This window comes from Anas acuta, chromosome 1 (assembly GCF_963932015.1).
Source record: "Anas acuta chromosome 1, bAnaAcu1.1, whole genome shotgun sequence".
Taxonomy (NCBI): domain Eukaryota; kingdom Metazoa; phylum Chordata; class Aves; order Anseriformes; family Anatidae; genus Anas; species Anas acuta.
Genome location: NC_088979.1, coordinates 197219575 through 197247266, shown reverse-complemented (window position 1 = coordinate 197247266; position 27692 = coordinate 197219575). Strand labels below are relative to the sequence as shown.

At 39.7% G+C, this 27692-nt stretch overlaps 1 protein-coding gene across 7 annotated transcripts in view; it reads right to left on the bottom strand.

The window, feature by feature from the left end:
• GRM3 (glutamate metabotropic receptor 3) overlaps positions 1-27692 on the bottom strand; it is a 449804-nt gene that overhangs the window by 11035 nt on the left and 411077 nt on the right. For all 7 annotated transcript variants that reach the window (XM_068669971.1, XM_068669969.1, XM_068669970.1 and 4 more), the window contains 2 exons: positions 22170-23025; positions 1032-2098 (listed from right to left, as the gene is read on the bottom strand). In XM_068669971.1, coding sequence (XP_068526072.1) covers positions 1032-2098; positions 22170-23025 — 1923 coding nt within the window. The remainder of the gene's footprint in view (positions 1-1031; positions 2099-22169; positions 23026-27692) is intronic.

Below are 27692 nucleotides of genomic sequence, written 5' to 3'. Positions count from 1 at the left end.
TACTCTTGTCTAGACTAAATATATTTAGCTCTTTTACTGTCACTCTGCGTGTCTTACTGTGGTCGTTTGTTATCTACCCTTGTTTTCTCGAGGTTTTCAGTACCTTTCCTAAGCTGAGAAAAATAGTACTAAACATAATAGTTCAGGATGGTCGCACTAAGCATGTTAAGTGACATTATTAAGTCTCTGGTTTTACAAGCCATCTCTTGTACATACTACTGTTGATAATTGCACCCTAAGTTAGTCTCCTACCCTTCTTCTGGGCAGAAAGTTGAATTAATTCAGTATAATTTGTTGTAAGGGCCAACTCCATCAGTCACTTCTCACATCATAATAACTGTGAGATTTCCAGTGGAGCAGATCAGATTTTTTTTCTGAGACAATTTCCTTCTGTCCAAAAATACAATCTTATTGAACCTGAAGCTTTGCAAGAATATGTAGCAATTTAAACAATTTAGTATTTTTTAAGGTTGTAGACCAATATTTTCTGCTCAGTGAGGTATGTGTTTTATCTTCTACAAAGTGGAGAGAAACTAAAAAGTTCTATGTTAAAGCATAAAATGTTTGAAATTAAAAACAAACAAAAAATAAACCAAAACAAAACAACAACAACAAAAAGAAGGGAACTAGTTACTTCAGTTTTAATTTAAGGCCCATCCCCACAAAATAACTCACTCTAGCTCATGACTCACTCTAGCTCATGATCTTGTGTTTACCGGTAGGACTATAGCTCCACATACTGATGTACTAGTATGAATATTTAATTTGTATGTTCTGTCTCTATCACAATCAGAGTTATTGTACTAATCACTTCCACCTCCAGCCATACATACACAGTTCAAAATGAGACCATCTTTCTTAGAAATAAGCTAAAATTTTGTAATATTCTTGGGTGGGCATTAACATTGAAACAGTTTGTGTGTGGGATCCAGGGGACAAAGGATGTTGAGAGAAGATATTAGTGAATGAATGATGACAGGGTCCTCTAAGTGGTGCACATGATTTATGGAAACACATATCCAAAGACTTACTCTGTAGTCACTGGATGTCACATAAAATATGGGGAGAAAGGCCAGCCAAATGATGCACGTTGTATACATTGTGAAACCGATAAACTTGGCTTCGTTGAAGTTCTCTGGGCATTTCCTTGTTTTGAAGGCATACACAGTGCATAAAACTACGAGGATTACATCATATGTTAAGGAGATTAACATACTGGAATCTTTAACATTGCATTTCAATATGACAGTCTCTCTTTTCTCAGGAAGAGTGTACCTCCTGGTGCCAGGGGCCTCCAAGATGAGCCACACAGACACCACCACAATCTGTACCAAAATGAGACTCAGGCATATGAAGACCTGAGAGCTGGGGCTGATGAACTTAGGCCTTTGGGCACCGTTCTTAACACCATCAAATATTCTGGCTATGCAGTTTGTTTTTGTCAGGAGGGCAGAGTAGCAGACAGCAAAGGAACTTCCTAGCCCCAGGCGACGCAGGGTGCAGATAGCTGGAGAAGGCTTAGCTATGAAGAAGAAAGTCATGCTGTATGACAGGAAGACCCCAAAGAGCAATATGTAGCAGAGTTCACGGCCAGAGGCTTTGACAAGGGGAGTATTATTGTGCTTGATAAACACTGCAATGACCATAAAAGTACAAATAAAGCCCAGGCATGCAATGGTAACAGGACCTATTGCCCAAGCATCTTCCCACTTGATGTAGTCTTCTGGTAGGTCATAACAGCCAGTCAGGTCAGCTGTGGGCCATTTCCCTGGCCCGCAGTCTGCACAGGTGAATTCATCAGCCAGGTACTCATATGTTTCACAGGGAATGCAAATCCAACAGCAGACATCTCCTGGTTGCATATTCTTCATCTCGTTCGGAGCACAGGGGTCGCTGCACTGCGAGACAGGGACAGAGCTCCTCGACCAGTGGATGGAGTCCACCTCAAGTGACAAGGTTTCTGCCCAGTGACCAACCTTCACATAGGAGTATCTGTCTCCAGTGTACTGGAAGTTAAACACATTGTACCGGCCTATCCCATCTCCATAGGCATCAAATTTGACCATACTGTCTGCAGAGTTGGGAGGGTTAAATGGAGCTGTGAAGGAAAAAAAAATAAAAAATATTAGTGTCAAAACAGTAGCTGACTTTTTTTATCTCTTTGTTAAGCATAGCCACCAGATGGCTTACAGAGTCCAACTCAACTGCCAACATGTAAGGCAAGAGGTCTGTATCTGTCTAAGATTTTTTTTTTTGCATTGTTTGAACTTGGAAGAAACAAAGAACTCAAGTAATAGAACTCTATTTCACTTGATTGAATGAGTAATAGTTGTACATGTGGAGAGTTATGTTAGATTACCAACATCCTTATCATTTTATTGGGTACAAATTAATTATTCAATGTTCCTCCCCCAGCATGCACAATCACGATCTTTCACGTTATTTCTTGAAACAAAGAGGTCTGCTTCTAACTCAGACTCAGAGTTATTTGGTGAAATTCACTTATCATAGAATAAGAAATATTAAATGGTCAGATCCATAAACATCAGTTTTTAGACCAACTATGGTCTAAATGATGAAATGAAGTTGAATAGTATATTAGTGACAGTGATGATGAAGTAACTATGAAGTCCTCAACAATTTCTTATTATGCTTTCTTAATTTCTCCCTATGTTGTAGGAATTCAAGAATCCCTTCTATTTTGCTTCAGTTTTCCCATTTTTTTGTAATTTCTTGTCTGGTCTGAACTTCCCGGCATGTGATGCTTTGGTCTTATATCTTGTTTGGGGAATAGGCGAAAAAAACACAAGCTGGATCTGTGACCTTCTCTGGGAAATCAATATTGTAACACTTCCAACTGGTAAGCTCTGGAGAGTTTTTATTTTTCCTCCAGCTGAGGTTCATGCAGGGAATGAGGAATTATTAAAAATGTAGGAGGAAATTGCATTTACCATGTGATTTATTGGTCGTTTTCTGTAGCATCAAAGGTGAATGGCTTTATAGGCAGGAAGCAAAAGGGTGTTGTGTTTTTTTTTTTTTTTGCCATTGATGAGCAATAAAGGTGATTTCATTCCCAGTGTCTTTGGTTACAGAAGTGGTTCCATTGTCATTGCTGGAATAAATCTTTTTCCCTGCATCTGTGCCCATGCTGTGCTTGAGCACCAGCAATATTGTATACGGATGTAATATATTCCTCCATTTCAACCTCCAGATACTCTGGATTTGTTGCAGTAGATTTATTTAGCCTCTATAAACCACTGAGGCCAAATTCTTTCACCTTTTTCTCCTGCAGAGCATTACCTTACTTTGTGGCACTCCCAGTAAAGTCAGCAACAGGGACGGTCCCTTTTGCTGAAAAAGGACCTCCCCAGGAGCTATATCCGGAAGCGTGCTTCTTACTCAACCTTCTTTTTATCTTATGGCAAGGCAGGAAAATAATTTATTTCTATGCATAATTTTCTGGTTTTGAATCAAGACTCAAGACTAAGTTTTAATTTTCAGTTCTTATCCCTGCTCTCTGTTGCATTTTGCCCCCTCACCTGTATCCAGTGTTGTGGTGGACAGCCTTGGTTTGCAGGATTACAAATTAAGTCTAGGTAGTCCAGGAATATGTAAGTGGACTTTTTTTTTTTTTTTTTTCCTCTTTTTCTTCACTCTTGGCATCAAGTTGTACTACAGTCTTACTCAATAAGACCTCTGAGTGCACAAAAATTAAGGACAGCATAATACTCCTCCAAATGGCCAGTCCTTCCGAAAAGAACATGCTCTAAATTAAACAAGTAGCTAAATTAAAAACATAGGTCAACAAGAAGAATACTAAGCAACATCCCTTCACTCCCTCCTCCTCACACATAGGCACGCAAGCTCTCTCAGCCAAAAGCAGCATTAAATGAAATCATAATGCAGCACTTAACAGCTCTTCAATAATGTGTTGTCATTGCCAGTGTCTTATTTCATTATTCATAACACTTATATAGATTGTAGAAATTGTTAACACAGCAGCCCAGTTTTAAGAGCCAGTTTATTCACTTTGATGTCATACAGGCCATGTCCTAAGGTGTGCTGAGAAGTGGTGACTTCTGCTGGAACCAGTGGAGCTGCAGGTAACTCTGCTAGAGTATTTGTCATTTATACAGAACTAAGTATTTGCCTTGGATTTTGCAGGTAGGTCCAGAAGGTTAAGCAGGTAATCTCACATTCGGTTAGCTTGAAGCTCGCATGTATTTTACTTTCCATGAGGCTGTTTCCACTCTAGAAATATGATGAAAAGATTTTTGTAGGACAATTTGTTTTAGATCAACCACAGCTTGTAGCTGGAAACATTCATTTTTAGTGGCTGCTGATAGAGGAAAATAAATGGCACTCTCTCAAATGGAGAGGATGAAGTCATTTACCCAAACAACGATGTATTAAATTATATTATGGTGAGCCAAAGCATACAAATGAGCCCACTGGGTGGCAGCAATTAATATACCTACTGATTTTATGTAAAATCACTCAGGCATTTTAACTGATATTTATCAACATATTCTAGATCCTGTAATACCACTTCCAAAAAGACATGTTTTCAGAAAAGTTGATCTAATTGTTATAGTAAAAATAAGATGTTTATATGCAAGAATATGAAAAGAAATAAGAAAATAAGATTTTATTTTCTAGGTTAAAAGAATATTTTTGTGTGTACTGTCAGATGGTCTTCCCAGAGATGAAATGTCAAGGCTATGTCACAGATCACTATGAGATTTTTTTCATAGCTAGATTTCAGTTTTGTAAGTAAACCTGTGATCTTTAAAACAGACATTTCTGCCAGACCTTTTTCAGAGTTCTGGCTATGGTGTTTTGTTTTCTTCCCTTGGGAGATGAGAGGCAAGTCCCCCTGGGTCTATCCATGCTATCTGATTGACAATATAAGCTTCAACTTCTTTGAGCAGTATCTTGGAGTCTTCTCCTTCCCATGCATGTCTTGAAGTGAATTATCCTTATGTAAAACAAGTTATCCAGGAGAAATTCTGTATAAGAAGTTATCAGGGAAGAGAAAGGGTAATTAAAAATGACTTAAAGGTAAACCAGCAATGCTTTGCGCTCCAGCTTGCAGCAGTTTTGCAATCAAGATATAGGAGCAGTGACATTTATGAGAATAGGAGAAAAAGGTACACAGAGTGCAGAAAACAGAAACCTATGGAGCCATGGTGCAGGCAGACCATGCCTGTCGGCTTAGTGAAGAAGTCCTATCATAGGAGAAAGATGCTATTATAGAAGTGGGGGACAAACTCCTTTAGGTTCAAATAACAGAAGAAAGACTGTGCAGCCTTATGACTATTTCAGTATCAGGTACGGATAAGAACATGGCATAGCTTTTATATAGTAAATTATGTAATTTCATTTCTATCTTCTTAGGTTGGGATCATATTTTCTATCACATAACTCATGAATATAAAATCATTATGTTTTTGCTTATGTGCAGTTAGAAGCAAATCAGTCACTTTCATTTGGAAACCATTATAATTTTTCATGTCTGGGCTGCACAGCTCTTGGTGACATTAAATAATTCAGAAGGAAAGTTCTGAAGGGGGGATTAATTTAATTATCGAGTAAAACATTGTTTTAAGAGGCGGTATGGGAAATCTTTTCTGAAATGCATCTCAATGCAGTCATTTGTGTCAGTTGCGATGCAGAATGTGTCAGTTAGGTGAAAAATACTTCAGGATCTTTCAACGAGGGATGAGTAGGTGAAAAAAAGCAAAGCAGTTTAAATCCTAATTAGGCACAAGGAAACTGTTGAGGGACAGGGCAGCCTAGGAAAAAATGAGCGTCATCTTAATGGGTTTGGAATCAGACAGAGCTTTGTTTGCCAGCGACGTCTTTGGGCCAGGAAGGCTGTTTTGCATACAGAGTCTTGCATGTGTCTGGCACAGAGCTGAGTGTATAGATGTTGTCTTATAGAAAATAACATCTGTAACGCTTCCTGGTAGAACGAAGACACGTATGCCTACATCTGAGAACATCTTTCATAGCTGATAAAACACGCATCTGTTCCATGCTTGCAGAGTGCATCCTTTCAAAACAAGGTACTGATCAGAGGCACAGCTCACTAGCTAGGAGGCAATTCATTAATAACAAGGCTTGATGAAGGCTCTGCAGTTTTTCAGCTCGGCAGCTTGCAAAGCTGTGGGATTTCATGAGGTACAGAAAGAAATGTAGAAAGGAATATCGTGTGCACCAAAGGCACCTTCTTCAACAGCCTGTTGGCCCCAAAGACATTCAGCCAATAGACTCTAAGGAGACAGTGGAATTAAAAACAAGTGCAAATGTAAAGAGGGAACAGATGGGAGTTTCTGGAAAGTTGAGTAAAATCTTTTCACTCTCACTAGAAAGTGCTGCAAAAACTCTGAACTTCTGATTTAAGACAGCAAAACAAGACATTTGTGTATTCAATGGAAAAATAGTTTTGTTGCTCTCTGTTCCTTCCTGTTGCATATCCTGGGCAGTGCCTTATTAAAACACTGTAAGAAAAAAACATGGTAATAATATAACAACAGGATATGGTGTGTTTGTTCAACAGACTCATCTGTATGTATGATGTCTTATCTTGGAAAGTATCACAAAGGACCACAAGAATCCATATATCTCTTAATTTTCTTTTAATTTTAGCTAGATGTTGTTTTCTGAGGTCAAAGTGACTTATTCCTTCTTGGCTGAACATTCAGACCAAGTAATGGAGACCTGATCCACCCACTCCTGTTTCTATCTCAGCATAATGCAGCTGTTTTCACACCTGATTGGCAGGAGAGACACTGAAATTTGGCAATTGGAATTCCAGTGTAAGGAATACTCAGAGTGAGGTGTCAGTGGTTTGTACCTCTCCGCAATTAATAATGAATGAATGGGCTTAAAATACCAGCTTTCACACAGATGAGCAGACACTTATAACCTCTGCACCATTATTTCTGGATGTGTTTGGGTCATGAGTAGTATTGATTCTTCCCATTCAAAAAAAGAAAAAAAAAAAAAAAAGATGTGTAAGCATTTGAATGCCTTCTCTCTAGGCTCAGCTTTTCTCAGAAGCAGCTTAGGCAGGATGGAAAAGTCTGGTACGTGAAAATGTGTAGAGACATGGGCACATGGGCAATGTCAGGATATTTTGTGAGAGGGGCACAGGGTTGCAGCTGGTTACAACCACCCCTGATTAGTCTTCTACAAATTTACTTTTCCTTTCTATGTCTACCTATTTTCCATTCAGCTTGTTGGTTCCTCCCTCAGGTTAGAAAATCACTTGCTGTAGGCACTTTTAACACATCACAGACCCTTTTAAGGTTGCAGTAATCAAACACAGAAATGTTTCTCTGGGACTAGCTGCAAAGGTCTAGCACTCAGATAGCTTCATATGAATTAGGTATCCCAGGTTCCTATCCTAGAAAAGAGAGAGGTATTTCTAGGGTTCATCTAGAGCCAGCTGAACTGTACCCATTTTTTTATTTTTATTTTTTTTTCCTGCAAACCATAATGAGAGTGACTAGCTCAGATACACTCACCGTAAAGGTGTCCAGGTGAGATGTTGGGTTGAGTGATTTGGGTGACATGAATACATGTGACAGTCGGCTGGACCAGAAGGGCCTACAGCTGGTTGAACCAAGTGACAGCAACTTGTATGAGCTCTCCTCAAAGTACATGGGAAGACGTATCTCCTGCAAGCTGCCCCCATGGGCTGCTGTGACTGCTGCGGGGACTATCAGAGAGAACAGTCTGGGAGAAAAGTAAAGTGGAGACTGGCAAAAGAAACTAAGAAGGGTCTGAAAGATTAGAGGAATTAATTTACCTTGTCATTCTCCTCAGTTTGGCTAAAGGTGAAATTCCCTAGCTACCTTTCTTATGAAACACTTCCCTCGAGTGTAATGTTTTACACTTCAGGGTTGCGTTTTCCCCTTGCTTGTGGAGCTCTTGGGCATACGACTGGTCCTTAGGTCTCAGGGAAAATGACTTAGAAGTTATAACTCTTCATCAAGGAGATGTGTTTTTCATTAGAAAACCACTCTTGTTTTTTTTTTTAGAGAATTAAAAAGGGGATTTCTGCTTAATTAAAGGATTTGTGTTTCACTGTTTTGAGACACGGAAGGCAAAAACTTATAAATACTTAATAACCCTTATACTTCTCCATTAAAAATACAAAATGTATTCCCTAAAATTAAAATTTCTTGAAGTTCTTTCGTTAAAGTTGCATTAGAAACTAAAAAATAAATCAAGAATTTGAAAAACAAAAAAATAACATCCAAGCTGTCTTTTTTTTTTCTCTCATTTTTTTCCTCCCCCCCCCTTACACATACTTGGTTGATAACTGATACGAACGAATTTTGAGATTCCACCATAGCAATGCCTTTTTATTGATACCACTCTTTTAATTTTTAAATTAAGATTATCCACTTTAGGAAATGGCTGGCATGAGAGGCAAAATGCATACAGGGTAATTTATACTAGCAATCAACTTGTAATTACAAAGGAAATTAAACCATGACTTTAAACTGTCTAACTCCTCCCTCAGGCCAACTAGTTACTTTGTAAACATAAGCAAGGGGAACCCAATCCCATTATGAAGAATTATGACCATTGTTAGGGTGACAGAACAGCAGCTTGGGAACTGGAACCACAAGTTCTGGGCTGGCCTTTGGTATTTTCTGAAATGCACTGGCAGTTATCTGACACTTACTAGAACATTAACATTGCTTTCAGACCTTGAGATTTTGGTTGAGATTTTCTACATTCAAGGGGTTAGGAGTTCCCTGTGCTTGATGTGGACTTTTGGGTGAAGGACATTCTCATTTAACCTCAGCAATGGGAAGTTGTAATGGGCCTTACACTTTGTTTCTCAGTGCCTCTCTGGTGTGGCTGGAGGAGTTCAAGGCTCATTTTTATTTATTTATTTTAAATTCACTTGCTTCTGGACAAACTGAGGTATTCGGTTAAGTTACAGAGACATGAATCTTACTGGTTTTGGAGGCACCATTCTGTAACGTGCTAATTGTACCCCCCAGATTGCATATAGCTGGTGGTTAAGGAAGTGTTGAACAGCTAACAAATTTTTTTGTCCTTTTTTGTCAGCCCAAAGGAAATATGAATAGATTCAGTTTTTAAAATATTAAAGGAAGGTGGATAAAACATTCTCTCCTCTGTGGGGATTTGAGGATTAGAGAGGTGCTTCTAGACAGTGCTCTGAATAATTCAGCTAGATATTTTGCCCTTAGAGATCAGAACCAAATGAACCTTGAAATAGACCCTCTGGCAGTTATTTCCTAATTGGTGTGATATGAAAACAATCCCAAATCAGGTGGGTTGACATAGATTTAATTACTTATAATGCTATCATTGTATTTAGTAGTAGTAATGTTGTAGATTTGATGGTCTAAAAATCAAGAATTTTCAAGCTTGTAATAAAAGGAATTTTTTCATTAGAACAGTCTATAGATGGAAGAAGTGCACAAGCTTTCAGCCACAAGGTAACTCCATTAGGTCATCAGAAAAATTGCTCAATAAATTTGACCTTCAAATATTTTGAAGGAACAACTCTGCTTGGACTTCAGTATATCAGGTTTTTATTTTCTTTTTGGAAACACAGTTTCCGTTGCAAAATGTCTCATTGCTATCTATTTGCAGAATGATTGCTTATAGGTTTTTGTTTCCTTTAAAAATATATAGCTTGGAAACACAAGGCCCTCATGAAGATGCAAGACAAGACACGACAAAGATACAGCATGCCAAAAGCTTTTTTTTTTTTTTTTTTTTTTCCCAGCTATGTGGGAAGTCTAATAAAAGTATTGCCTCTTCCTACTAATCTTATGACTCTATGCTATTATTTTTGTTAAAAAGCTGCTGAAAACTCTCAGCAATCATACTACAAATTGCTAATAATGAGGCAATTTGCCAAATGAAATTGTATTTCCAGTAGGAAGATAAAACCATGAAGCAGTGAATTCTAAGGAGAGCATCTTTTTGAAATAACTGAAGCTCAAATTTATTGAATCTTTTGCGGAAATAAAGGAGTGGTAGGATTATTCAAAGCTTGAATAAAGAAACAATGCTATAGTGAAACACAAATAGCAACCTTTATGCTCAGATATGTTATGCAGCTCAGGTATAATGTTTGGCACATCTGGTGGAAGACCAACAAAGAAAACTTGGAATTCTGCTGGAAATGTGAATGTTTCATGCATCCTATGGTTAAGATTCTGCAGAGGATCAGATATTTCTCTGTGAATGTACTATGCCTGTGAAAAAAGTGACTTATATTTATTTAATTTAAACTTATTCAGGATGTTTACATCATATGTGTAGTTTTATAGATCTCCTAGAATCAGTGGGGAGAAATAGGCACTTCCAAAGGCGAGCTCTGGCTAAACTGAGTTACCATTAGGAAAGTGGGGAGCTTTCTCCATTGATATTTCTCTTATTAGGGCAAAAAACTAGATATGTTAAGGAAGATATGAAAGCTGGCTGAGCTGAATTTTGGCCAGTGATGGAGAAAGCATCCAAGTAATGCTTTTGGTTAAGCCCTCTATGTACATCAAATATGATTTATCTCCCTTTGTAAAATTTGATTCTGGATATTTCTTTTTCCTGATTTCCATATAATAAAGCAATAGCTAGAAATGCACATCTAATAAAAATGTCAGGTTAAGACAACATTCAACAGAGTGTGTCTCATGAATGAACAAATGCTGAGTCAGTCAATCTAGATGTGAAAGTGGGTGCTCACACCAATGAATTTCAGTAAAGATAGTGAGATAAAGGATAAGAACACCTGGATTTTGGTGTTATTCATGCATATCACACACCAGATATGGAGGAACCACATCACCTCTCCCAGCATCATCAGTGTTCACTGGTGTGCATTATCCTACAACATGCAAGCCGCATGTCCTATTAATACTTGCAAATTCTTCTGCTTTCAGGAAGAAAAGATAAAACTGAGAGCACAGAATCATTTTTGCTAATGTTTTGCTCCACTGAATCAGTTCAGCAACAGCAATCACTGGACCTCAGGGGAAAATGTAAAAAGAAAATGTTGATTTATTTGCCTGTTTAATGGTTGAAGCAGAGACACATTGATAGGTTTAGACTGATAAAGTGTTTCCAAGATCTAGAAAGAATACTAACAGCACTGTCTCAAACCCTCATCTGGCTTGAGATATTTTCCTTTCTAATGAATCTTTAAGATTATTTTTTTTCCCCAAATTATTTTGTCAATTATTGGACTGAACTTCCAGTTACTAGCCATTATCTATTCATTCAAATACATGTGTAAATGTAATAGAAAAAGTTTAACATATTTTTGTAATTTTTTTTTTTTTTTTTTTTTTTTTTTTTTTTAATCAGTTCCCAGTAGCAGCTTCACAACAGTGTCTTATTTTCCACTGTCTGGTGGAGGTTTGTCATCAGCCAGTTGAAAAATCTACTGAACTGACATCAGGATTTGGAGCAATGATCAGCTGCTCCCTCCACCAGGGCCATACATAAACACCATGGAAAAGAAAACAAAAACCAAACAACTGTAGGTAAAATTTGTTTGTTGCTATATCTTTCATTCTCAAGACTGTGAGGGTCACATAACGTATGGTTACTTACATCAAAGGAAAATTGGAAGGGATCACAAGAACCCAACTTTCTGCTGGTACAAGCAGTTATGTCATTGCTGCCTAGACTGGAAGAGTTCAGCATGCCCAGCTACATTTGCATACGATCAAGCATTTTCTAATGTTTTGTAGCAAATTTAAGATTAACTGTAAAAGGTAAAGAATCACAAAGAAAGTTTTCCCAAAGGAAGAGAGTAGGAGAGTTCTGTAGCTGAAGCACAGGAAGATGCCTGAGGCTCCAGATGTACATGCACAAAGGATCTGTTGCTGCTCACTAAATGAATTCAAGCTTGGAAACAAGACAGGGTTGTTTTTAGAATATAATCAAGAGAAAGAAGAACATATATACATCATATGCAAAACATCCTGTGCATGGTGAAAACACAAAGAAGAAAATGAGAAGTTACAAGGACTATAAACAAGAAAGAAGAAAGGGAGCAAAGGAAAAATGGAGAGAAGAATCTGACTCTTGGGACTATCTCCTGGTCATAGATGCTGTAACTCACCAGTGTTGCTACTGAAAACTAGGAGGTTCTCCCCCTCTCCTTCTGTAGGAAAAGATTGCTGCTTTTGGATTTGCTGGTTACTACATTTCACTAATACAAAATCAGTAATCATACATGAAGTAGTGCTAATTGGGTTAAGTAAATCAGAATTTTAAAGAACAGTGAGTGAGCGTCTGTCTCCTGATGCAACCTTCCCATATGAGAGTGTGGTTGTTAATGTGTCACGGAGTCAAAGTGACATCAGATGCAGCTAACACTTTCCACCCCAAAAGTCTGTACATTCTCAGCCACAGGATTACACAGGATTTCTGGGACACATTCTGTGTGAAGTCTTTGTTCAGGGCTGTGCTTCACGCAGTTTTTTTGCACTAACAGATTCCCTGTTTCCTCTCATCACAGACCTTTTCTTTCCCCAGCTAAGACTAATGTGTCTTAGCTGAGACTCACATTTCAGCCAAAGATGTGGTAAATATTTCATTTCAACAAAGGAATTGCTGCATTATCTTATTCTGTTGTCCAGCAAATTGTCTGGAATCTGTGTGTAGCAGCAAATAGGAAAATGTACAGCATGAAACCTCTGTTGAAGTGAGGACTGATAGCACATACACATTCAGCTAGTGTCTCTCAGCTTTCAGAAGTACTTTTGAATTTCTTCGGCAGGGAAAATGATAGATATATATGTGCCATTAGACTAGAAGAGATGAGATGATTCATGTATTGGCAAGTAGAAAGATGGGTTTGTAACAAGAAAAGCAAAACTGTAGGAAATGAAAAGTGGGTGTAAAACTGGGGTGGCTGGGTCCTTCGGAGTGGGAGGCACACAAACCTCTGCTTTCTATTTACTGGGTGTTAGCAGCAACTCTTCACATCACCACTGCTTCTGGTTTGTGCTCTTCTTATGGACTAAAGAGTTAGTGAATTTGGGTGTGTATGCCGTACAAGACAACTTAATGATCTTAGTTTATGATTTATATGCCTCAAGATTAAAGATTTATATCTGGAGAAATCACCACTGTGGCTTACCACTGAACCCCTTTGCATCCCAAATGTGAGCAGCTCAATTGCTTTTGACTTACTGCTCTGTGGCTGGAGCGAGAGGTGAGAAAACAAATCACAGGATGTCTTCTGTGACTGAGCCATGCTCCAGCTGGGGTTTTGTGGCCAATTTTTTAGAAGCTTCTCTGCTCTGATACCCCTGTGCATGAATATGTGTGTTCTTCCTGCTGCCTTGAAGAATTTTAGCATTCTTTGTATTCACTGGTTACATCCTCAGACACAATATGTTTTCATGGCAGGAAGAAGAAAACACAAGGAAATGACTCACTCAGATAATAGCAATGAAATATCTTTTTACATTATATCCTGTATCTGCTAACAAAATACCCATAAATATTGCAGTGATGCCAAAGCAGACATTCTCTGAAATGCTTTTAGAGGTGTTTAGAAATGTGGATCTAACAGATGAGGAAATGAAAGAAAGTGACCCTTGAACACATTTCTCTGCCAGCTCCATCGAGTTTGCAGTTGATGGAAATCATGTGGAAGGTCAGTTTGTGAAGAGTGCTCTTACAGAAAAGGAGTTTCTGCCCCATGAAAGTGCAGAGCTGGTTGCTTTTAAGAACTCAGTTTTAGAAGGTGGGTGGGATATATTGGCCTGAGTGATTTTTAATTTTATTTTTTTTTATTTTTATTGTTATTTGCTTATTTACTTGTAAAAAACATTTGCATGAATAAGAAAGGTAAATTTGTGTTAGGATCTGCAAATCCCTTCAGTCATTCCTCTGAAACTAAGTAGTTCTTTTGATTCATGAGGTCACTTACACAAAAGGAAAGGGTAAATATAAATTTCTGAGAAAAAATGTGTTAGTGAAAAAAAATACACAAGGATTGTTTTGGGGTTTGGTTGAGTTCTTTTCTCCCTTTTTAAATGATTCAGTCTTTCAGACAAAGAAACACAACTGTATCACTAAGCCAATTATTTCTGTACTGAGCTGGAAATAGGCAGAGACAAGCTTAAAGGGAATAGCTCAAGCTTTACAGAAAGCCAGAATAGATTTACGTGCTCATCTGGGCTGTAGTTTAACGAGGACAAGTACAGCAGTCAGCTTGTGGCTGTTTTACCTGGAAATGTGTCATGTGTAAGTGATGTGGGATTCAGGATCTGTGTCTAGATTACAGCACCAGGCTACTCTGAAGGTTAGCGTTACATTAATGTAGCTGTGCTGGTTTGGTACCTGACCCCTTTAGTTAGTTGAGCCTCAGAATATCTTTGTAATGTACTCTAACAGGTGAAGCAAAAGTCTTCCAGGAAAGAAGTGATATTAAGATATTGCTTGAGAAAAAAATATTTTTCTGTACAAGATGCTTTCAGTTCTGTCTTTCTAGCACAATTATTAGCTGTCAAAAATAGAGTTTTGGTAAAAAAATAATGTAACATTTAGATATTTTGGGAATTAGTTGTCTGAGTTTGTGACTTTCTGTGGTTTTCTGCATCATCTTTTGAAAAGACCTTTTTCTCTGGGACAGTGGAAGTCCAGGACACACCTGGATTGCCCAAAAGAGCAGTTTGTGTTTCCAGTGTGTCACATTGTCCTGTTGTGTCCTTATGCAATTTACTCATGTTCTTGTCCTTGTCCTCATCCTCATTAGTACTGTCATTGTCATGTTCTGAGTGCAGCCCCTGCCTTTTCTAGCCATTACAACAGCACCTCACCATGAGAGTAATACTAACTGAGATTACCTCTGGAAGTGCTAAAGTACTCTTCTATAGGAGGTAAAAACAGAATGTGGTCATCCTCTGGGCTTTTCAGAGCCAAATTAGATATTAAAATGTAAGGAGCAGGAATCCCGAACCAGACTTTTTTTTTTTTTCTTTTTTTTTTTCTTTTTTTTTTCTGATGTGATACCTTGCTCTTCCAGGTCACAAGAAGCAGTCCTGACAGCTTGAACACGTGAATTCTTGCACAGGCAAATCTGTATGAAGAATAATAACATAATCCTATGGTATTTCCAGGGTTGTGGAGACATGTGGGACTGGAAAAGTGAGTGTGTTTGGCTGGGGGATGAAAAGGCTGCCTGAGCCCTCCTGCTCCTTCGAGCACTTTTGCTGTGCAAGACCCAGGTGCTTGGGATTCATATGGCATTTGCCAGTGAAACAAAAGATGAAATAATAACTATTATAAAACAGACAGCAGGCAAACACATAAAGTCTGTGATTTAGAGAAATTAGGTTACTGAGCCTTCTGTCTCTCAAATGTGTGATCTGAAAGAAAAGCACTGCTCAGTTTTCAGTCATGCATTGCTCTATAAACACAGGGTGTTTAATCTCGTTCTCATTTACACACCTGGGCATCCTATAGATTTATAAGATGCCTAAAGGCTCTTATGAACAAAGCTGACTATAAGTTGCATGCAAAGCAGCGGCTGTTTAACTTCATGTTCATTTTTTCACAGTTCAGCTGAGCTGGTGGCTCATATAAATATTGGATTAGATTGGATTAGAAGAAACCAAAATGGAGAACTGCTTGTTATTTTAGGGATGTCAAGGCAGCTTCAACTAAATATGCTGTTTTAACGAGCCTGGACTGTGGCTTCTGCAGACTTTCCAGGAATGACACCCACCTGGGTGAAGGCCAAAGGCAGCACTCTTCCAGTCTTTCTGAGGACTACCAATAGTTATTGCTGCTCTGCATCTTGCCAACATTGCATTTCCCATCTTCTTGTCCATGGGAGCTCAGTGCCCAGGTCTGACAGCAGAGTGGTGACAGGAGGCAGAAATACCTTGTGCTTGGGAAGCAATGAGGCAGCACACCTCAACCTCTGCTGCTGGAGTTCATCTCAGGAGGCGAGGGCAGAATTCCACCTCTGCTCCTGATCACTTGGGCCAATTCATGTTAAATAGCATCAAATGAAAGCACGAACAGGCAACATTTTATGACACCATTAACAGGTAGGTTGAAGACCTACTGTCATGGCAAGAGAAATTATAATGGACGTTTTATCTGGGAGTAGTGCCCTAGAGGTGGCAATGTCTGCATCCTGCTGGCAGTTCACCAAGTACGCAGCTTACATGTTACAGTGCATGGTACAGAAGGCATCTGGGGTGCAGATCTGATTGTTTGCCATCGTGATACCTCAAAACTAAGCTAGAGTTTAAATGTTTCCACAGCAAAATGGTTAAATTTTAATTTCAGCCAGTTTACATCTGTAAAACCCTGAACAATTTGGCCTCATCTTTCAATTGACCTTGTTTTTAGAGTGAGGTTGGACTAAAGACCTCCTGAGGTCCCTTCCAACCTGATTTATTCTTCAACTGCATGCTTCTATAAATTATGAGTCTATGATATGCACACATAAATATACATGTATATGCACGTTAATATACATGTATAAAAACAGGCACACATATTGAAAGCTTTAGGAAGAGCTAAGCAAAACATTTCTGCACAGATTCCTCTTGGAGGGGTAAATAAACAAAAAGGAAAGACACTGCAGATCCACATGGACTGACTGACTGAATGTGGGATGCAAAGGGGATCTGACCTGATGAACAGGAGCTCCTTGGGTGAGATGATGGAGCAGCAGGGCTGCCTGCTGCAGAATCTGGGGCTGTGTTCTAGCTTTAGTCTGCATGTCTACCAGCGGGTATTCTGTGCTTCAAACATGCACCTGGCCTTTGCAGTTTATGTATCTGTAATCTGCATTCACATCATTTGTTCATCTGTACTCCATGAAAGCCTTGTAGGAATCCGAGCTTCAGAGTGGACATCTGATGGGACATATTTAAGGCTAAATCCCAGAGCAGGGGCTTTGCAGTGTCCTTGTGCTCAGAAGTAAGGTGACATTTGCCTGCTGCAGAACATGACTTTCAAGCTTTTTCCTATATAATTTGAAGAATTACCACAGAAATGGCCTGTGAAAGTATTTTCCCACCACAGAAGTCAGCAGTGTTCAAGAGAAAATGAGAAGGCAAATTTGTGTTTCAATTTCATGCCATTTGAATATGAGTGGGGAGGCAGAAAAGAAAATAAACTTCACAGAGAAATATATGGCCAACCAGGAATATATATAAAAAAAAGTTATAAAGTCCAGCGGGTGAATGGGGACAAATCAGACCTGACTTTTACAACCCTTTTCTCATTTTAAGTGATCATTCTGTTTACCCACAGGAGAGGATGTTGTCTGATATGAGCAAGGTTTGACCATGTAGCTTTTGTCCTGGAGGAGCAGCAAGACCAGGAGCAACATACAGAGCACATCTATGCAGTTCCCCATCCCTTTTTCCTAAGCAGTGACATCTCTTTTGCACTGTCTGTGCTAATGTTCCATGTCCTGGCACGTGCCAAATATTGAGGTTCACTGTAATAGCTGTGAGCAATGGTAATAGTGCTTTTCTGTTTCATTCTGGTGGCTAAAAGGAGTTTAAAAGATTAGTGGAGCTGGTTTCAGCACATGCCTCTCCATCCCTCAGAGGGAGAGATGTTTCTGGATGCTTGGAGCTCTGCCTTGTTTTGGTGCTCATCCCTGGATCATGTCCCTCTCAAGAGCCTCCTGTGCACTCCTCTCCACCAAGAAGCGTCTGGGCACCTGTGGGAATTTGAGTTTACTCTGTGCTCTCTCCTGTAGAGCCCTTTGCTTTTGTTCAGCACTTCTTTGTTGTTCTGGTAATACAAGGTAACAGCCTCTTGAACCAGCATCTCTCTATCAGCAGAAGAGCATCATGATTCAGAACATCAATTGCTGCACTTGTACCCTTAGGAGGGAACAAAGAGCATAGGAAGATCAAGTAGGTAAACCAGCCTACATGTCTTTGAAAGTCCAAACAGGCAGAGAATGAGTATGTTTAGCCATGGGCTGGGTTTTGTGTTCTCAGGTCCTGCTGCTGGAACTGGGGACTGGGCCTATACAGCTCTTTTTTCCCTTACAGAAAATATTCAGGATATTGTATTTGCCACATACATCTTATTGACTTGCAAGAAAAATAAGTGCTGAGTGTATCTCACAGACAACAAGGAATGAAATCTCAGTATGCCTTTGTGCCACATTACAGTTCCGTGGAGTTATTTCAATTTAAGGAAAAGGAAGAAATAAGTAGGACCCCAGAGATGTTCTTGAAATACCTGTCACACAGCATGTCAGTGGTAGTGGTTGCATGGGAGTGCACAGCTCCTGACCAGTCCTATTCTCCAACCATGCTATTAGCTGATGCTGAGTATTTCTCTACAGATCCCATTATTGCTGTGCCTGAGAGGCTTACCTCAGGCTTTCAGCTAAACAGTAAATGGGAATCTCAGTTGCTCTAAGCTCCTTCTGTAGTCAGTTGAAAGAGATATCGGGGCAAATCATATTTCACGTGGGCCGGATCTCCCTCTGTGAGTGCTGATCCTCTCTGAAAACTATAATTGGAGAATGACTAAAACTAGTTAAAGTGTGGAAGGTTAAAAAGTGTCTAAAATTGCATAGTCTCACACCAATCATATAATTGCACCCTGTCATTTGCCCTGACTGGTGTCTTTGAAGTACACCATCACATTGGGAAGCAAGGAGAACATATTCGGGGCCTCTTAAATGTCAGATATTTTCATGTTAAGTTGCAAGGTGATACCTACTGCAGGTTTATGCACGTGAGGCACATCTGTCTGTACCTGTTGCTTTCAGAACAGAAGACATTTCTTAAATAGTTATTTGTGGGTGAGCAAACATGGTTATCACTTTTGTTCTGTTTATTTCCTGATTCCTTTTGGTTGGTGTGCATTAAATTGTGTTAAAGAAGTAAGAAAAGCTGCAATCTCATTTGGTTTTAGTGTAGCTGATGGGCTGATAGCATCCATACTACCCTCTCTGTGCACTGATCATTTGATCATTGACCAAATGTACTATGCAGGAGGATCCTGAAATTGCATTAACAACACACCCAAAGACTTTCTTCAACCAGAAAAGAGCAAAGGTGATTTCTTCATCTCATGGTAATCAATGACAAAACTTGTGTGGGTTTCCCATAGGATCCTACTGGACAAAATGTCCACCATACAGCTAAATAAAAACATCATACGGTGGGTGAGCAATTGGCTAACGGGCAGGGCCCAAAGGGTTATGGTAAATGGGGCTGCGTCAGGCTGGCGGGCGGTCACTAGTGGGGTCCCTCAAGGCTCCATTTTAGGGCCGGTACTTTTCAATATTTTTATAAACGATCTGGATGTAGGAATAGAAGGTATTTTGAGCAAGTTTGCTGATGACACCAAACTTGGAGGAGTTGTGGACTCTGTTGAGGGTGGAAAGGCCTTGCAGAGGGATCTGGATAGGTTGGAGAGCTGGGCGATCACCAACGGCATGAAGTTCAATAAGAGCAAGTGCCGGGTCCTGCACCTGGGACGGGGAAACCCTGGCTGCACGTACAGACTGGGCAATGAGACGCTGGAGAGCAGCCTAGAAGAGAGGGATCTGGGGGTCGTGGTAGACAGCAAGTTGAATATGAGCCGGCAGTGTGCCCTGGCAGCCAGGAGGGCCAACCGTGTCCTGGGGTGCATCAAGCACAGCATCGCTAGTAGGTCGAGGGAGGTGATTGTCCCGCTCTACTCTGCACTGGTGCGGCCTCACCTCGAGTACTGTGTGCAGTTCTGGGCACCACAGTATAAAAAGGACATGAAACTGTTGGAGAGTGTCCAGAGGAGGGCTACGAAGATGGTGAAAGGCCTGGAGGGGAAGACGTACGAGGAACGGCTGAGGGCACTGGGCCTGTTCAGCCTGGAGAAGAAGAGGCTGAGGGGAGACCTCATCGCAGTCTACAACTTCCTCGTAAGGGGGTGTCGAGAGGCAGGAGACCTTTTCTCCATTAACACCAGCGACAGGACCCGCGGGAACGGGGTTAAGCTGAGGCAGGGGAAGTTTAGGCTTGACATCAGGAGGGGGTTCTTCACAGAGAGAGTGGTTGCACACTGGAACAGGCTCCCCAGGGAAGTGGTCACTGCACTGAGCCTGACTGAATTTAAGAAGAGATTGGACTGTGCACTTAGTCACATGGTCTGAACTTTTGGGTAGACCTGTGCGGTGTCAAGAGTTGGACTTGATGATCCTTAAGGGTCCCTTCCAACTCAGGATATTCTATGATTCTATGATTCTATAACTTACTGAAAAGAAGTGTTTGGAAACTTGCTGATTCTTTCACTACTTGGAAATCAGTCATCTGGTTTCAAAAATTACAGACATTAAAAACATGGATTCACATTATAATGGAAGAACTGATAAAAAAGAAAAAGGAGATGAGCAAAACATGTTCTAAGCTAGCAATAATACATATGGAACAAGACTATTAGAAAAGAACTCACCAGAATCTTAACATTACAAATTGGAAATGAAAATTAATAGAAACTAAAGCTTTTCAGAGTTTCAAAGATTTCCATGTTGACTTTTAAAATAATTCACTTAATTCCAAGTAGTCTTCTGTTTCTGAAGTCACAAAATGATGTGTTTTGAATTATTGTTATTATTTATTTAGCTTGGACAGATTCAACTTTTAATTCATAAACAGTATAAAATATATTTTAGTCACAATTAAAATGAAAATTTCTGACTGTATCTAAATGAATTTTTGCCTGGAGTTTTGGTCAATCACAAACATAAATGTAAATATTTTGACTTCATGTCTAAATGTTGAGTGGGAAAGTGGGTGCTTAAGGAACTCTGCATGGTAGAAAAATTATTAATCATGTACTGTAACCAAGATTGTCTAGCAACAGACTAAGGCTCTACTCTTTAAAGAATGTATGCATTTAAACCCATTAAGATGCCAGATAATGTTTCAAAATTTTAAACATTTAAGTTACTGAATTGACTGGATGTACTGGATTGGGTAGGCTGCTACTACCCTAATTGTCTCTGGCAGGGGCAGAACTGCTGAGGCATTGCTCACCTCTGCCATCCCTTCTAATCAAGCTGTTAGTACCTAGCTCCTGTAAATTGCAGTGCTCCTAAATCCCTTTTGTTTCAGCAACTTCAGGACATTCAAGTATCTTTGAGGATAAGTGTAAACAAATAAGAAAATATTTCCTATGTATTGTGTGGTATGGAAGGGGAGGAGAAATGGTGGTTACTTCTTATTTTCCATAAGGTCTAAAAGGTTGATTCTTTAGTCTAAAGACTATTCTTTAAGTCTAAAAGGTTGTCCCTTGCTGTTTTCTTTGACACATTAAGTTAATAAATGATTGAAATACAATTATAGCACTTCATGTGATATATGTACATTGGCTATGCATCTATATATGAGATGGTATTCAACTATTCTTTCTCATATAGCAGTCTTTAGGAGCAGACAAAATACAAACATAATGTTGATTGGGCTAGGTGTCACCATGTTTGGCATGTAATGCTCAAATGAGGGTTTTCAAACATCATCACCAGATCACCCACTCCCTCTTCACAACTCACCTGTGAAGCTTTAATCTATCTTTTTGTACTTGGTCATAAAGCTTAAAGATCATGGAGATCTGTAACACAGGTAATGGCTCTGTCTCACATATTTAAATATTTTATACTGATCTGATTCTATAGCAGGAATTGTTTTACTACTGCAGGGACACTGGTCATTGATCAGGGTCCAACTATTATGCAAATTCTCGTAACAAATGATGAAGAGAAGGCCAACTCTTGGCATAGGCATAGCAGGCTGTTGCCCAGCTTAGCAGGTGGTGAAATGGTCACTGGCCTCCAGACATGCCTAGCAAAAGACAAATTGGCTATGAATGAAATGGAGGTTGGTGTACAGAAGTGTAGAGGATGGAGGATAACATTTCCAAGACCAACTGTTGCCACCTCCACTTCTTCCTTCTTCTGGAAGCTGCAAGAAAACTGGTTTCTTTTTTTTTTTTTTTTCTATCCCTCCTCTTCTTTCTCTCTTCTTATGATAGAAGTGTTTCTGACTGGATATGGCCCTGGCTTGAACTCTGATATTAGGGGCTACTGGGAATTCAGTTGGCTTTTACTGTGACCAATGAACATTTCATTAATTACAGTGATATTCCGTACATACTGAAAGCATAGTTATTACCTGTAAAGTTTACTTTCAGGAGGTAATCTTTGTACAGCTTCTTGCCATCCAGATGTTTCATGGCATCACAGAGCTTGGTGGTGTTTGGACACAGAGTCCGCTGCATTTTATGCAAGGCGTGGGCCATCGCATACACAGCATTCACAACAAACATGATCTTGGATTCTTGCTCATAATTGGAACTGTTGATGGTGAAGTGCTTGTCACAAGTCTTTTTATGTGGCTTTCGGTTCTGGAGATTACACTGGAATTTTTGCTCCCAGAAGTCCTTGAACCAAGGGTTACGCCTGTTATTGTAAGGACTGAGGCTTTGGAAATACCTGTCAAACTCTTTAACCGGATGGGAAGCAAGTTCCAGGGTTATTGCCCCAGAAGCTATGTGCTCATTACCTTTGACAATACTCTCCTGTGCTCCCCATCCATCACTGGCGATCCAAGTAAAGGAAACGTTGAAGCGGTTGGCAGCTGCAATGAGCTCCCGAGAGTCATCACCTCGCATGAAGAGCACCACCACTCTGGCATTGGGCTTCTGGAGCAACTCTCTGATCACACCATCATAGGACTTCCTAATGTTGGACCGTCCCACCTTCTCGGAGGTGGCAATGCAGATGTTGCGGAGGCGAGCTTCCTGCTCAAAGGCTTCAATCCCTGTCTCCCCGTAGTCTCCTTCTGAGGCAACCGTTGACACATAGGTCCAGTTGAAGAACCGTAGGATCTCAGCCATGGCTTTCGCTTGGTAGAAGTCGGGTGGCACTGTCCGCGCAAAATAGTCATAGCGGGATTTGTCGCTCAGCTTGGCACTGGTGGAGGCATAGCTTATCTGGGGGATCTGGAAGAGTCTGAGCAAATTTGCCACCTGGAAGGAAGAATGAGAACACAGATTTTTAAAGGGTAGTGTTAAAAAAATGTATAGAAAAATCTAGAGAAAGGCAGAAAATAGTGGTTTTCAATAAGAGGTGTTTGGACAATTAGAGATTAAGGATGTTGATAGAAGCGTCTGCTGCCTTTCCATATGTGCACAGAGACTTCCACAGCACCCTGGGCTGTCTGAAACATGGGACCTAGGGACACTCCATCCTCCTGTCCTTCTGGGACACCAGCAAGACGCTGGCATCTTAAGTCTCTAGATGTCTGTATGTGGGGAGCTGAGCCATGCCATAGTAAAAAAGACATCTGGGAGTAGTTTGCTCTAGTTTAAATGAAAGTAAAGCCTTGTCTATACTGCTTGGATGGTGTGTCCTGATGGGAAGCTTGGGATAATACCCTGTGGTGTTGCCTAAGGGTGTAGGCACATGTCAGGGAAATGTGGCTGAACAAGTTACTGTCCTTCAGAAAACAGCTGATGCATTCCTAACCACCCTGCCAAGTGGTAACATGCATTAAACTCCTCTTTCTTTTTCTTTCTTTCTTTCTTTCTTTCTTTCTTTCTTTCTTTCTTTCTTTCTTTCTTTCTTTCTTTCTTTCTTTCTTCCTTTCTGTCTGTCTGTCTGTCTGTCTGTCTTTTTTTTCTTTTTCTAGAACTGAGGGATTTGATTTTCATTGTGGTCATTTAAATTAACAGACATAAAGCAATGGGTTGGGCTGAGAGCCTTGTCATCAGGGTGCAATGGATAGTCTGAGAATATCGTTCAACTTCTGTGGCTCTGTAACTTTTGATTATGTCCATATATTCACAGGTTCACATGTCCTCACTCAAAAAGAGCACTTTGATTTGGTGATAAGAATGTCCTCAGTGTAGCTATTCCAGATTTATTGTAGAACTGTGTGGGCTGCTATTGCTATTCTTGTCTCAGTTTATTCTAGCAGGAATTATTTTATTTGAGCTGGACCATAACAAGGATATGTACACATATAATTCTGCACTTTTTTCCCTCAATTTGTCTAAAAAAAAATTCAATTTTCTACCTAAAGCGGTGTTATTTAGTGTGTAGTTAAGCCTTTAGCACCCCCCAAAAGATAGTCCTAACAAATATAGCAGTTTTTCTATTTTTATTTATTTTGTTAGTTAGTTTATTTTAGTTCAAACAACAAAACTACCCCTATACAGGGAAACAGAACTACTTCCCGATTTCACATGAGGCCTTGTGCCTTGAAGGTTTTTATACTTTTAGGGCCACTGCAATCTGCTTGTAATTCTGCTTCCTGTGCTATGGGGAGAAGTAAGCTTTCCTAATGCAATGCTGTTTGCTGCAATGCTCTTTAGTGCTTTCTGTAGGTTTTTCCATAGCCAAAAATAAATAAATAAATAAAATAAAAAGCCTGATTAATCACAGAGGATAGTTACCCTGAGCTACGACTGATGATGGAGCTCAGATAAGCTGTATCTGGTATTGATTCAGATCAAGAAACTCCTCTGGAAATTTTGATATATTTTTTTTTTGTATTTATTTATTTATTTTCCCTGCAATATTTTAGCATTCTGATTTTAAGGATTGATTTTTCAAAAGAGTTCTGGTCACGGGTTTTTAGGTGATGCAGCCAGTTCGACAATGGTCCCACCTTTCCAGGCATTTCTGTGCTTATCTGAACATTTAATTCTGAAAATCAGACTAGCAAGATAAAGACAGAGGCAACAGGTTCAGAGGAGATCTGATGCCTAAGGCTATGTCTATTCTGCAGAGTACCGTTGTAGTACAGGACAGCATAATATGAACTAGAATTACCTGTACTAAGCCTGAACCACTGCAGGCATACCTACAATGTAACTCTGTGTTGCCTCGGGTTGCGTGCTACAGAACTGCAGTGCACATCTAGCTTTTGTTAAGCGAAATAATCCATTTTGGCAAACCTCCAGGCAGCAATTTAATCAACCCATGGTGCATGAAATGCATGCGTTGGCACTTAAGTAAGCAGTAGTAGCTTCTATATATATATATAGATTATATATATATATATATATATATATATATATATTGCTGTTGAAACTGTTGGGTTTTGCAGATGCATAGCACCTTTGAAAATAAGGCTGGATCTCTTTAACTGCAATTTTAAAGCAATTGATTTGTGCAGTTTGCTGTGAACAAAGCATGCTGATATAGTCAGCTTCCAGAGTGATGGGAAAACTATGTCATCAAGATGCTGAATTTATAGGTATGGACGCTCTCCTGAGCTCACGCATCCACTTCCCAAGCAAATATGGTTGCACACCTAGCTGTTGTAAGGAACTCCCCAACATGAGCAGGGCAGAAAGTCCAGTGTGATACACATCCCTTGGTAGGAACAGGCAGTACTGGGGCCACATCATCAAGGATCTAGTGCTGCACTTGTTTCACCTCCGCAATGCCATGGCTCCAGTTTGTTACTGCTGCTGCTCTGTACATAAGGGGCCATACAAATACTCATGGCAAATTGCCAGTGTATAGCACTGAATATGGCTTCATGATAAGTGCCTGCAAGGGGCAGTGAACGAGGTACAGCTTTCAAGCACGTAAATCTGGTTTCCCAGTGAATTTCCATCCATCTCATAGTTCAGATGATAGATGGGGTCAGGTAGGAAACATCCTTGTGTATCAGAAACCTTGGTTTGTCTTTTGATTTTTTTTGAAGGAGATTTGTTGAATCTCATCAAGCACTTTGCCTATCCTGTAGACATTATTTTTTTTCTTGCCTTTTTTTTTTTTTTTTTTTTTTTTTTCCTGGTAATAAGATTTATTTCATTGGTTTATTCCATTTTGGTTAAAATTCCCTTCTTCTTAGCCCAGAGACTGTCACGTGGGATGTTTGAGTCTGTGTATGTTTGGGGAACACAGTAAACACTTTGGACAAATAAAAAAATCTCATAAATTTGAGAACAGATAAGGTTTGTTTGACACAATACACAAGTGTGCATCATATGTTGGTTGGACAGGGGAGTGTCCTTGTTAAATCACAGAGCACTGCACTTCTGAAACATTTTCCATGTGAGAATCTCATGGTACTTAACATGGCTTAATGAATCTAATTTCATGGAGCTCCTTTGAGACAGAGAAGTACTGCTGTGGTTGTTTTGAACAGACAGTAAATTAGGCTGCTGAGCAGAATGGGAGAGAGGTAAAGGAGGACTGTCTCCACTGAGAAACTGGAGAAATCCCTGTCCCAGTAAGCTGCAATCTGTCCTAAAAGACAGACGGCAGAGATTCAGTTGCTGCCTTTGGTTTCCCCCCAGAAATCTTTGTATTCCTGAGGATAAGTTGCTGGCCCAGTTTCCTACAGTGAGAGCGTGGCAAAGCCATGTCTCAAGGAATTGCTAATGGCTAGATCATTGCTGTAACCCATGAGCTGATCTCCTGCTTTGAAGAAATGTGTGCTGCTGCGAGTGTGCATTGCATCTAATTTCTAAATGATGGTAATTAGAGTGCTTTTTTATTTTATTTTATTTTATTTATTTTATTTTATTTTATTTTATTTTATTTTATTTTATTTTATTTTATTTTATTTTATTTTATTATTTTATTTTATTTTATTTTATTTTATTTTATTTTATTTTATTTTATTTTATTTTATTTTATTTTATTCTTTGGGTAGTTGCAGGTCAAACTATAAACATTTATTAAAATGCAAATATTCTTTATCTTATCTGAATTTTCCCTTTTTTCAAAAATTACAATACCCAAATGAAAGCAGAAAGTGCAATTCTAGAAAGACAGGAAAGGAACATTGGTTCTGAATGGGCTGATATCACTTGTATGATAAGTGGTGGGCATAAACCTAGTGCAAAAATAAACCATGTACCTCTATCTGCCTACACTGGCTGTTATCACAGAATCACAGAATTGTAGGGATTGGAGGGACCTCCAGAGATCATTGGGTCCAACCCCCCTGCCAAAGCAGGTTCCCTACAGCAGGCTGCCCAGGTAGGCGCCCAGATGGGCCTTGAATATCTCCAGAGAAGGAGACCCCACAACCTCCCTGGGCAGCCTGTCCCAGTGCTCCGTCACCCTCCCTGTGAAGAAGTTCATTAGTGTGTTGGTGCTGAACTTCCCGGGCTCCATTTTGTGGCCATTGCCCCTTGTCCTGTCCCCACAGAGCACTGAAAAGAGGTTGGCCAAATCCCTCTGTCTCTCACACTTCAGGTATTTGCAAACATTGACAAGATCCCCTCTCAGTCTTCTCTTCTCCAGGCTGAACAGACCCAGGTCTCTCAGCCTTTCATCACAGGGGAGATGCTCTGGGCCCCACACCATCTTTGTGGCCCTCTGCTGGACTCCTTCCAGGATATTCCTGTCTTTTTGTACCGGGGAGCCCAGAACAGAACACAGAAATACATTTATACGCTCCCCATACTCCTAGCTCCTCTTTTGTAAATTTTATGTCTAGTTAGAACCTCTTTTCTTTCAACTTATAACCATTTTCTTCCAGCTTCTTGTCATGCATCTTGGTAAAGACCCAGTAAAACTCGGTAATAGTAATAGTAATAGTAATAGTAATAGTAATAGTAATAGTAATAGTAATAGTAATATTGTTTTCTTGAAGGCAAACCCTTACTTACTTAAAGGCTGATATTGGGTTCCCTAAAAGCCTTTTGTTCTACAGGCTAAATGCACC